The sequence below is a fragment of the Gopherus evgoodei genome, chromosome 13, assembly GCF_007399415.2.
Source record: "Gopherus evgoodei ecotype Sinaloan lineage chromosome 13, rGopEvg1_v1.p, whole genome shotgun sequence".
Classification (NCBI taxonomy): domain Eukaryota; kingdom Metazoa; phylum Chordata; order Testudines; family Testudinidae; genus Gopherus; species Gopherus evgoodei.
Genome location: NC_044334.1, coordinates 22,355,479 through 22,368,428, shown reverse-complemented (window position 1 = coordinate 22,368,428; position 12,950 = coordinate 22,355,479). Strand labels below are relative to the sequence as shown.

The window sequence follows — 12,950 nt, the reverse complement described above, 5'->3', positions numbered from 1 at the left end:
ATGGACATACGTTCATGGAGGATATCTAATTTTTTTAACCCTGTTATAGGCTTGGCCTTCACAACATCCTCTGGCAAAGAGTTCCACAGGTTCACTAGGTGTTATGTGCAGAAATACTTGAAATTAATAGGTAGCAGTTTTTTAAAAAACATTTTGGTAGCCCCCTAGTTTGAGTGTAAATTACACTCCCTTGTTATTGTCTCTACATCAGTCATTATTTTACAGGCCTCTATCATCTCTTTCCTAAGTTGAAAAGTCCCCCTGTTGTTAATCTCTTCTCATATAGAAGCTGTTCCATACCTCCAATAACTTTGTTGCCCTTTTCTAAACCTTTTCCAATATTTTTTTTTTTTTTGAGATGGGACTAAAACTAAACTTCCCTATAAATCTTTCAGGCTTCTTAAAGCAGCCACTGTCCAACCTACCCCTTCCTTTGCAATCCATTTTATTTAACACAAAGTAGGTATGTCTCTATCTGACATAGGGCAGACTGCTTTGTTTACACCAGGACTCAACTGAAAACATCCCACTACTTGCTCCTGCAGCCAAGAGCAACTTCAATAGTCAAGTTGCATGGAGTAGTTTTGGTTTAGAGAAGGTGCTGGCAGCTCCCCAAAGCCTTGTCTATACCCCTTCTATGTGAGGAGCTGAATTAGTTCAATGATGGGAAAACTTTGGGGGAAAAAAATCAGTATAAAACTTTACACCAACTCCTATGAATATCTTGAGCTTGATTTGTAATGCCTGCTACACTGGCTGTTCTGCAGTCTAAACTTTACTAATGTTATGATTCTATAGATACTTTAGGGGGGAGGAAGAACACTTTTGGGAGGGGGCCCTCACATTTTTCTACCAGCAATGGGGCACCTTTCCTCACTAGTGTGAATTAATACACTACGAGCACACTTCAATCAAAACCCAGAGGTAGATATTAGTGTTTTGCTGAGGGTAGTAGAGTAGTTATTCAAACTGCTTCTTTGACAGTTTAGAAACAGAGACTACACACGCAGGGCACTATATTTTACCATCCTCAAAGATGGCATATTAAGTCAGTTTCATCTCTTCTGCTATAGAAAAGCAAGCATGATCCAGTATTAGGATATGATTCCCCTAGCTGGGTGTAGTTGGAGGTTAACTTAGAGAAGTCCTTGGACCTGTTTTTATTAAAAAAAAAAAAACAAAAAAAACCCCCTGCTCTATCCTTCAAATAAATCCTTTTGATAAGAGCTTGCTTATGCCTCCCTTGCCATTAAAAATCCAGCCACTCCATTTTCCCCCTCTTGGCTTGAAGAGATTCAGACTTTCTGCTTAAACAGAGTAACTGAAGAGTGCTGTAGTTGAGTTTAAGACTGCTGCACAGTGATTTTACAATAAAGCAACATTTTACCCTTTGCTTTATTTCCAAAAAATCAAATATGTTTAAAAGAGTGGGGAATAGGATGCCTTGATCCTTATCTGCTCAGCATAGAGTAAAAAGCCCAGGATCTCTTTTAACTGCAAGTTATCTGCTTGTCTCTCAGGAGGCACGGCACTAGTTTTTAGGTTTATGTTCAGTCAGTCTCTGCAGTGTCATCTTCTTCATCCCCACTTTGAGACTGCTCCTCCTCTACTTCCTTAAGGCAACAGCTTAACAGTGACTTCTGGATGGACTGTCTTTCCTCTGCAACAATGAGGGTTAGGCACACAGTGAAAAATGTCACTATTCAACATGCCTTCACATAGAGGGAAGTACAAGTATTTCACTTAACTATACTGACCAACTGAGGAGCCCAGCTCTAACAAATAACCAGACTGACAGGAGTGAAATGAAACAAATGCATCATACAAAGTCTATGTGTAACAGGGTCCCTTTTAGAAAGTATGAATGGAGCAGCTGCTTACCTTCACTGGTGCAGTTGTGCAATAATAGCAGCAGCTGTTTCCTATTGTACTGAACAAGGAACTTCTGACATGTTCTTATTGTCCCTGTTGGAGAAACAAGTGCACACGTTCTGTATGTTAGCAGAGGGCTGATGTAACAGAGCAGGGCAAGATTCCATTTTAACGCTGCTATGCTATATTCTTCCTACTCATGCAGGAAGTAGGAATGTAGTGGATCAAACAGCAAGAACATCACAGGCTATAATATTAATCAGCTACTGCAATAGTACTGAATAACAAGGAAAAAACTCTTACTATCCCTCCAGCCTTCCCTCCCTGTTTGAAACTTCTTGACAGAGACTCAGTTGCTACTTTGCTCCACTTGAGATTTGATCATAACAGCTCCCTGATGGCAGATTACCAAAGTGTGAGGGGGTGGCCAGCTCTTTGCTGTAAGTAGTGAAGCTGGGAGAAGAAAGTTACACCTGCAAAGTAGGAGGGCTTTTGCTTTTAAAGCAGTAGCAGTATAAAGAAGAATAGATGAGTGATTAACTCAGCATAATGGAAAAAACAGCAGAGCTTGTAGAGTCCATAGCAGAATGAATAATGTCTTAGCTTTTAGATGACCTATTAAAAGCCATTAAAAGTGAGTTTATACTAGTCTCAGTGAGGCTTTACATGGGCTTCATCTGTCATATAACTGGAAAAATATTAAATAACTTAGGGCTCTTCCCTCTTAATCATTACAAGAGTAATAAATTCAAGATCTCAAAGTTCTGAGATGTTGCTGCACTAGGAGGAATTACTAAGACATACCACAGGCCACGAAAGAAAAGCTACTGAAAACCTTACCTCCAACATGTAGTGTGTTGAAGAAACAGGAATAACGCTGGTTCCTGTTCTCTAAGTAAGTGATAAAGGGAAGAGCTGAGCATAGGAGCCTGTAGAAGTCCTTTCGGCAACGCAAGAGAACTATGCCTGTATAGGCATTGAGATATTTCACTGGGCACACAAAACAGCTCATTAGAACAGTTGATCTTTCATCATACACTTGAATATTAGATCATATTTCAGAAATTCTGGTTTACAGAACTGGACTGCAGGGGATCCTAGAACGGAAAAACTGCCACGCGCAAAGGGACTGCACTTCAATCTCTTAAACTGGGGAGCGGAGGGGGGGGGTGTTGTAAACTTAATCCTTGAGGGGGGCTATTTAGGGAACTCGGGATTGGTCCTGCTTCGAGCAGGGGGTTGGACTAGATGACCTCGTGAGGTCGCTTCCAACCCTGCTATTCTATGATTCTAAGCCCCGGGCAGTGCTTTGGGAACTGAGGGCCGAAAGACCCATTCCGGATTGGTCGGAGACCCTGGTTAGCACAACAAGGCTGTCCAGAAATGACACACATTTGTTGGTGATTTTTCAAGACTCATTCACTCCTTGTAACACTGAAACAAACAGCCCGCGCCCTACGTCCAGTGATAGATGGGCAACCCCCGACCCCGTCTCTGATGTGCGCGTAGTACTCCGAGAAACGGTGTCCGGCCCCGCCTGTGGGCCTAGCCCGAGGGTCAGCACCGCGGAGCAGGGGCAGGGGGAGACCTGTGAAGGCGATGAAGCAGCAGGCCAGCCCGTAGTCCCCGTGGGTCCGGGCAACGGCATCCTTCGCCGCAGCGCCCACCGCCCGCTCGTCGATGCACTGCCGGCAGCGGGGGTCTTCGGAGACGATCTCACACAGCAGGTACCTACAGCGCAAGGCATCGCGTTAAGGGGGAAGAGGGAAGTGACCGCGCGAGCGGAGCGGTGACTGCACCCTCACCTGTGCTTGAACCGCACCATCTCTTCCTTGTCCTCCGGCCGGGCTCGGCCGCGCGCCGGCCTCCCAGGGACGCCGAAGCAGACAGACACTCAGCTCAGCCAATGGGAGCGTCGTCTCTGGGCGCTACAGCCAATCGACATTCGGCAGGGGCGGAACCGGAGGGGCAAGAAACATCGCGAGGGAGCGTCGCGCGCGCGCATATTACGTCCTCGTGCGCAAGGCTCCGAGTGGCGCGAGCGGCTCTCGGCAGCTGATGTTTGCTCTCTTCCCGCGGCCGGCACGCGGCCGGCTGGTCGCCCAGGGACAGTCGTCGGCGGATAACCGCCCCTCCCCCCAACCACCGCGGGGTCCCTGCGGCTGCCCGGGCAGGGCCTCGTAGCGCAGCCCCGGCCTTCACGTTCCCGCCCAAGGACCCATCTCCAGCGTTAGCCCCGCGCTGTGTCAGCAGAGCACCGCGCAGCGCCCCTCGCCTCCCAGGTCCCCCCATCTGCCCCGCCTCTTCCGGCTAGTGCGAGCCGGGGCAAGGCGGGCTGGTTGGCGGGTTTGACTGAGGTCCCGTCAGACCCCTGGCCCTGCCCCCGCCCTTGGCCCCTCTGTCCTCATCTGCCCCCGCCAGCCCCTGGTCTTGTTTCTGTTCCAGTCACTTTTTGGAGGCGCTTTGCCAAGCAATGACCCCTGCCCTGCTGGTGGGTGACCCTCAGAGCTCTGCCCCCCAGTCACAGGCCCTCCTCCATGGTGAGAGGCTTACATCTGCTCTAGGTCCCCTCCAAGGATATAGCGCTCTCAGCTGGCCCATGGATCCCTACACAACCACTGTTGCCCATTCACCTTCTGAAAGACTCTTGCCATGTCTCATGTATGTGAGGGGGTGAGTGGAATCCCCCTATCCCAGTGAAGCCAGGGGGTGGGACGAGAAGACCTTGGTTGAAAAATGAAGTAGAGAAGAGCAAGGGGGAGTAAGAGCACAAGGGTGTGAAAGATGGTGATGGGAAGACAGAGGGGAGAAGGGAAGACTGAAGAGAGAGAGGAGAAATCAGTAAGGAAAAATACTGTGAAGAAAAAGACATGGAAATGAAGAGAAGCATACATGTAGAGGAAACACTTGGCTTGCAAAAGCTCAAAGAAAACATCAGGATAAATGAAGAAAAAGTTGAGAAGCAGGAAGAAAAGATTGAGCAAGCCCTTAGCAAGTAAGTTCTTTCCTCTAGAGAAGTTAGTTTCATTTTCAATAAGTGATTTCATGGTGACTTGTCTAGTTCTAGTGCAAAAACAAAAAGTTGAAAATGTTTCAGGTTTTGGATGGGGAAGGGTTGGCCCCCACTGTCCTTAGATCTGATCCCACCCTTGGACTGGCATGGATTTCTCACCCTATCCACTTATTTTCTGATAAAGGTGCAAGTTAAGGCAGCCCTCAGCTCTTTTCTTGGTAATGGAGTTTGGGCAGCCACTGGGGGTCAAAAACACATGGTCTCCTAGTAGGAACTGTTCCTTGGAAATTTAGGATTTTTGTGCTCTCACTCTGGGAAACTACAGGGATTTATGTAAATCAAGTTTCCCTAATCCCAGTTTGTCCAACATGTAAGTAAAGTTCCAAATGCATGGGAGGTGGTTAGTAAAAGGATTTCTAAAAGAGAAGCCTGTCCAGAAGCCTGGGGCTTGGAGCAGTTTGGATTTGAGGGAGGTGAATCTTCTGTGTCGCTGGATGATGGGAACCTCATGCTCCGTTTGGCCATAGTGCTGACACCAGTTTGGGTTGAAGATAGTGAAAAGCCAAAGAGATCTCAAATGAAGACATGTCCAAGTCCTTGAAACCGAACCCAGTGTCAAGGAAAGAGGGTCAGTGTGAGTTCCACTGTGATGTGTGAAGTGGATGGGGACAGGCAGTGAGCACCGTGGCAACCAATGCAGTATGGGTGGTACAGGGCAGGGAGCTTGAGTTCCAAGTCACAGGCATGTATGGGTGGCATAGGGTAAGGAGGTCAGTGGCCCCAGGCAATAGGCACTGGGTATAAATGGTCTTGGGCAGGGAACTCTGTAACCTTGAGTGATTGGACTGGGCATGGATTGCGTTGGGTGGGTTCCTCTGTGGCTCCAGGAAATGGCCACAGTGTGAATGGCACTAAGTGGGGTGTTCTACAGTCCTGAGTGATAATCGGTGAGTGGGGCTGTTTTAACCTTTTTCCCAGATTCTGGACCTTAGCGTCCAAAATATGGGGGTTAGCATGAAAACCTCCAAGCTTAGTTACCAGCTTGGACCTGGTACTGCTGCCACCACCCAAAAAATTAGAGTGTTTTGGGGCACTCTGGTCCCACTGAAAAACCTTCCCTGGGGACCCCAAGACCCAAATCCCTTGAGTCTCACAACAAAGGGAAATAATCCTTTTTCCCTTCCCCCCTCCAGATGCTCCTGGAGAGATACACAGACACAAGCTCTGTGAAACTACGCAGAGTGATTCCCCCTCTCCGTTCCCAATCCTGGAACAAAAGTACTTTCCTATTCCCCCCAGAGGGAATGCAAAATCAGGCTAGCAATCCAACACACAGAACTCCCCTGATTTCTTCCTCCCACCAATTCCCTGGTGAGTACAGACTCAATTTCCCTGAAGTAAAGAAAAACTCCAACAGGTCTTAAAAGAAAGCTTTATATAAAAAGAAAGAAAAATACATACAAATGTGCTCTCTGTATTTAGATGATACAACACAGGGTCAATTGCTTAAAAGAATATTGAATAAACAGCCTTATTCAAAAAGAATACAAATCAAAGCACTCCAGCACTTATATTCATGCAAATACCAAAGAAAAGAAACCATAGAACTTACTATCTGATCTCTTTGTCCTTACACTTAGAAACAGAAGACTAGAAAATAGAACTACTTCTCCAAAGCTCAGAGGAAACAGGCAGACAGACCAAAGACTCAGACACACACTTCCCTCCACCCAAAGTTGAAAAAATCCGGTTTCCTGATTGGTTTTCTGGTCAGGTGTTTCAGGTGAAAGAGACATTAACCCTTAGCTATCTGTTTATGACAGGGGCATTCCATTGCATTGAGCAATGGGTGGATGTGGATGGTATTGGACAGGAAATTCCGTGGCTCCATTGATGGGTGAAGTGTGGTTGGCTTCTCTGTGGCTTTCCTTTGTTTTGCACTGTTTTGTATTAAATCCACTAAAGGATACATTATTCAAAGGAGATTGAGGGGTACCATGCTTTTACTGCAGGAGCCAGGCATTGCTCTGGCACTGTCACCAATTTGCTGATGCAGAGGAGGAGACATTGTCATTGCAGGTTATCCTGGTAAAGAACCAAACAGAGATGTGCCATCTGGTTGCAATTCCTGTTGAGTGACAGGGAGGGTTTGGCTTTGAAGGGATCCCAGCCAGCTCCCCAACTTATATTGTTTTGCGCCTGTAGAGCTGCCAAGCTCCAACTCAAGATTCTGCCTGTTTCACTTCCCACAATCCAATTGCCCTTTGAATTTAACAGAAAGAGAACAAGAACATAAAGTAACAGCAAGACACTCCAGTTAGCACAGTGAGCAAGAGGGTCCTTTATTCATAAACTACATCCAGCCCCACTCCATTTTCAGATTCTACCTGCAACCAACTCCATTTCTAACTGCTGCCAACACCTTAATCCCTCATGTTCTCTCCCTGTGGCACATAATAGTTTGTCTTCTGAGAGCTGTAATACTTTTGTCTAATTCTGGTTGTTGGGCTTGATGTGGGAATGGCTAGGTGGTGTTTAGTGGCCTGTCGTATATACAGGCGGTTGGTCTAGATCAGTGGCTCTCAACGTTTCCTGATTACTGTACCCCTTTCAGAAGTTTTATTCGTCTTGCATACCCCCAAGTTTCACCTGACTTAAAAACTACTTGCTTACAAAATAAGACATACAAATACAAAAGTCACAGCACACTGTTACTGACAAATTGCTTGTTTTCTCATTTGTACCATATAATTATAAAATAAATCAATTGAAATATAAATATTATACTTATACTTCAGTGTACAGTATATAGAGCAGTATAAACAAGCAATTGTCTATATTAAATTGTAGTTTGTACTGACTATGCTAGTGCTTTTTATGTAGCCTGTATTAAAACTATGCAAATATCTAGATGAGTTGATGTACCCCCTGGGAGACCTCTGTGTACCCCCAGGGGTACACGTACCCTCTGTTGAGAACCACTGGCATAGATGATATGGCGGTCCCTTCTGCCCTTAAGCTCTGTGTCTAGTCTTTGAAACTCAGATACACAAGTCGTTTCAGTCCTAGATTTCAGTCTCTGGTTTGACAGTCAACGGCAGCAGTGGCAGCACATCTGGTAATACATTAAAATAATTCCCATTTCTCTCCTGTTTCCTCTGCTCTCCAGGCTGCCTGCTGTGAATCCTGGTGGCTTCATATAAGAGAAGCTTACTGCTTCCTTCTGAGAGAGACAATTGGCTGAGCAAGTAGAGTGGGAAGAAGGCAGTGTCCTGTGGCTTCTATTTCCCTGTCTGCTTGGGCATGTGGAGAACCTCATTTACACTTCAAAATCTGTTTGTCTGTGCTTGTGCTGCTGATCTGCAGACACAAAAAAATGCTTCTCTGCCATTCACCCTCTCTTCACTAAGTCCAGATTGGGCTGGACAAAGCCTGGAAGTTTCATAAAAGACTGAGGAGTAAGATGGCTCCACAGGACATCACACATGAGTCACCTTCACCCTCGTCTTGCCCTCCCCTGTATGCAGCCTTTGGGCCTCTGTCCTTTTGCTGCCAGCATCAAACACTCTCTTAATGATCAATGCAAACATAACTAGTTTGAGTTGGTGCTGAAGGCAGTGAATGATGGATCCTGCAAGCTTTATCCTGTCACCTGTTAAAGCTAATGGGAGTGTGTCACAGTTCCCATGTTAACTGTGCCTCTGACCCCATTGTGGCCCTCTTGAGGGCACTGCACTTAGGTCTCAGGCCTCCAGCTGTCACCTTTCTCTAGGTAGGATCCTGCAATCGTTTTCCTCCAGACCAGGGACTTAGGCTTCAAACTCCTGTAATTCACCATGATCACCTCAGCCAATCTGATTTCATCCCAGCACCTGCAGTTTTACTTTTTCAGGGACAATAATAGGGTTTATTCAGTGGCCAGCCAGCTCTTGTGAAGCAAAGTACTATTTATTCAGAACAAAAGAATTTAAGAGAAAACCGACCATAAAAACAGTAATCAGCATCTTTTGCTTACCCAGATGGTCATCCATCTCACACTTGGAGACTCTGGTAGGGCTGATGTACTTTGACTTTCTCACAGGTCTTGCCTCTGTTGGTCACAGATCATTGCCTGAGCAAGCCCTCCACAGGGCCAGATGCTGTGGAGAACATTTTGTTATGAATAGAAGGGGATTTCCACGCCACTATATCCATGGTTGGATCTTTCCACTTCCAGTCCAGTGCTGGCTGTGATATGGGGAGACCCAGAGCCAGTGACACAGAATATCAGTGCTGTCTCCAACACGCTTTGTGGAACATGCCTGTAGTTGTGTACTAACTGGTGTATGTGCTTAGCACTGCCCCTGCTGGATGGAATGTTAGACTGTGGGTTCTTCTGAAAGCCCACAGGATAAAAACCATATTACTAGCAGCTATTGGAGATTCTCCTTAGAGAAGGCATAGAGGCCTGTGAATTTTGGGACTCTGGGTCCTGGTTTGTATCTCTCTTTGTCCAACCAGGTGAAAACAGACACAGAAATCCAAGTGTCAGAGCTCCTCTTTCTTGCTGCACTAATGTAGTGGTTCTCAGTCTGACTCTGGTCCCTGATAGACCACCTGAGAAAGCAGGAAATGTGCTTGGGAGGTGGTAAAGACTTGGTATTGGGAGAGCAATGAGGAGGCTGAAAGAGAAGGTGTGGAATGGGAGACCAGGTAGAGTATTTAGGTATGAACGATTGGGAGGGTAGAGCATTGGGGGCGGGGGGGAAGAGGAGCTGATTGGGCTGGCATGTGATTCATGGGATGGACTCTCTCTTGCAGAGGGTCCTTGGAATGAAATCATGTGGAACTATTGGCATGCTGTATAGGAAGGATTTAGAGGAAAGTGGGAGCTTGTTGTTAATTCAGTGTGGAAACATCTCCGTTAATTAACTGAATTCTAGACAGAGAGAACAGGATAAACCCAATGGAAATTCTGTCTTGGACGATAAACTCTTGCCCTCTGAAATGGATGCCAGCTCCACTGATCTGTTTTTTCTTTCTTCACTCCTCTCCCCTCCACCTGGGATCACATATTTTTCCTCCAAGCTTCTATGGCAGTTACAGATTGTGATGTGAATAGCTTTATGGGGAGCATGGACTCTAATATGGGTTTGCTGAGAGCCCTTCACCTTTGCCCTCTACAGGTGATGGGACTGATGAGAGGGTGTCATCTTGCCCTGACAATGTCATGGATCAAGTCTGCTTCCCTCGTGAGATGGAATGTTTTGAGCAGGTCTCTGCTGCATTACCTTGTGTTTCAGTATCAAGATGATTTTACCTAGTCTTCCTATCCCCTCGGCTCTCAGGGAAATTAATTGTGTCTGCAACTCATCCCACTTATAGATGCAGTGAGCTCCCAGGTGATATTGATCTGTCCTCTCCACTTTTAGGTCTCACCAAGGCCTCTGGTGTTATCAACCAGGTTCCTGCTTTAGATACACACCAAGACTCATGTGTTTCCTGCCTACAGACTGGGGTCCTGAGTTATCATCCTGAGGTGCCTCTCCCCGCATGCAGAAAGTCTCAAGTTACATCTGCTTGCTCATACAGTCCCAGGTGGAACCCTGTGCCCAGCCTTCTGACTGTAATGTGCAGACACAGGTTGCTTGCACATATACCCCCCTCATTCCCTTTACTTTCTGCAGAGACACAGCTGAGTCTCTGACAAACTGGGCCACGTGAGTGTGTTCTGCCCTGTAATCCAATAGGACATGTGCACTGTGCATGCTCAGGGCTTGGCCCTGTGCACAGCGAAGGCTTCTGTTTTCAGTCCAGGAGGCTGATTAGGAGAGACACAGAAAGCAAAGGAGAAACAGTGTTTAGAGAGCATCCTGTCCCACTTCATTTCCTGCAGAATGTCACTTGTGCTTCACTGTTGCTGATGTGGTAGAGATACACAGAGCAGCCCTGAGCCATCCCTGTTCCATCTGCAATTAATGCTCATGTTAGAACATGCTTCCTGACTCTGGCCAGGCTTGACAGGGCACTTGTCTTGCTTGGAAGAGGGGAACTCAGTGTAAGAAATCTCTGAGGGAGACTATGATAGCATGCAGTATATTCACTGCACGGCACCCTCATCAACATAACACTGCGACCAGCATCTATGATCCAAGAAAAGGTAACTGGCAGGACAAACCTGGCCTGGCTGCACTGGGCTCTATTCTGGTGATTTCTTCATCACCTTGTAATGATTATGGAGGGACTGATAATCTCTTCATAGTTTACACCCCTTCACCCTACAGCTTTGGGTAGAAAAATTTTTGGAGGATCAAACTTTTTCTGGTAATGAAATGTTGTCCTTCTATAATGCCATTTGTCTGAGAATCTCAAAACACTTTACAAGAAGTAATGAATTAGGAAGCCTTTTAACATATTTTTGTGAGGTAGATATGATCTCCATTTTGCAGGGAGGGAAACTGAGTCAGAGAAAAACTAAATAACTTTCTTACAAGTCTGTAGGATAGCCAGAAATAGAAGCAAGAATTCCTAACTTCCAGTTCATTTCTAACCATGAGAGAATGCTCCTTGTAGGCCTTGATGTGATGATTCCTGTGAGTATGTGAAGATGCCCAAAGCATCTGACCTCTGCTGAGCTACAAACCTCCACTGAACCTGCTGATAGGACTAAGATGGATCCTCCTGGATGTGGTATGTCTGCTATGACAACATCTGCTCCCTTTCTTCTCAGAAACATTTACAATTGCTATATTTTCTCTATGGCTTCCAGATCCAGGACCCAGTATGACTGGGCATGTTGACCCTGAAGATAGTGTTGGTCACCACTGTTTGCTTTTCAAAGCTGAGTTCAACAAACACACTTCACTAACTGTAAAAGCCTGAATTCATGCATCTGTGTGGATGAAGGATGGGATAAACAGCCATGAGGAGAGAGAGGCGTCTGCTGAGAAAGTGGGGGTCAAAGATAGAGAAGTTCAGCAGGAGAGCGATTCTGGATAAAGACTAAATTGAGAGAGTTGCTGTGTCAGTGGGTAGGAGTTGCCTTGCTGCGGGAGACCTTAAGAGATGCTAGAGGAGACAAGCTGTTTTTGATTGGGGTGCCTCCTCAAAACAGAGTCATCAATGTTAAGGAGGGTGGGGGATGATAGTGTCCCTGCTCCGTACTGTGTATTAAGCACATTGTAAATAGTTTGTAAAACACTTTGAGACCTTTGGATTAAAGACAGTCTATAAATATGTCTTCATCTTGGACTGTTACAGAGTAAACTGGTTAACTGGGAAAGGTCACCAGGCTGCATGTCTTCAGTTGTAATCTATATACTGATTCCATCTCATCAAGAATACAGAGTGTGCAGGAACTGGCTGATATAAATCCACATGCTCTGGGGAGTTGCAGAAACTGTGTTTCAGAGTTGCCACAACAGGTCCCAGAGTTGTTACCCATAGGTGAGCGTCAGAGCTTCTACCAGGACTGCAGTTAGATATATTCTAGCTAACACTCAATGATCTTTCCCCAAAATGTCTAAGTCTATTAGAAACATCTCAGAGTATCCTGGACCCCACTGGCCTTCCCTTTCTTATTCTGAAACTTCCTGAAATGCAGAGTGGGGATGGAAGCAGGCAGAGGATGAATCTGCTTGTGGGATGGAGATCTAGCATCCTCTGTCATCCTTGACCTTTAAGCAGTTCCACTCCAGAGACAGCCAGCCAGAACACTGGTGCTTAGCAGCCTAAGCCCTCAGCCAGGCCTGCAGGAGCTGACATAATGTGCTTCACCTTTTCACTGTGTCTGTTCAGGGCCTCAGGAGGATGAGTCAACACAAACTGGCTCTGACCTTCCTGTGACTCAGTTCCATATCCGCCTGTATTTAGGGACATTAAAAATGAGTCTTTATGGCATTAGCCTGGAATTTGGAAAGGTGAATAGGGGAGGCTGAAGTCTCTCTTATCTCCCCAACTTCATTCCTGGGGGGATTTCAAGAAAAGCTCATCTCCAAACAGACTCATCTGGTTCTGAGTGTGGTGTTACCAACTGCATTCATGATCTAACCTGTCATAGCTGACTTCAAGATCTGTGACCTGATCC

General features: G+C 46.1%; 1 protein-coding gene across 2 annotated transcripts; it reads right to left on the bottom strand.

Annotated features, from left to right (window-relative positions):
• Nucleotides 1-341: 341 nt before the first annotated feature.
• POP5 (POP5 homolog, ribonuclease P/MRP subunit) lies at nucleotides 342-3,794 on the bottom strand. Of its 2 annotated transcripts, none has more exons than XM_030582588.1 (5): nucleotides 3,678-3,794; nucleotides 3,461-3,603; nucleotides 2,713-2,862; nucleotides 1,882-1,965; nucleotides 342-1,660 (listed from the first exon to the last, which is right to left on the bottom strand). In XM_030582588.1, the coding sequence occupies exons 1-5, from the start codon at nucleotides 3,695-3,697 to the stop codon at nucleotides 1,551-1,553; spliced, it is 507 nt and encodes a 168-aa protein (XP_030438448.1). In that variant the 5' UTR covers nucleotides 3,698-3,794; the 3' UTR covers nucleotides 342-1,550. The 2 variants fall into 2 exon arrangements, with proteins under 2 accessions (XP_030438448.1, XP_030438449.1); XM_030582589.1 differs by having other exon boundaries at nucleotides 2,713-2,763.
• Between the last annotated feature and the right edge of the window lie 9,156 nt (nucleotides 3,795-12,950).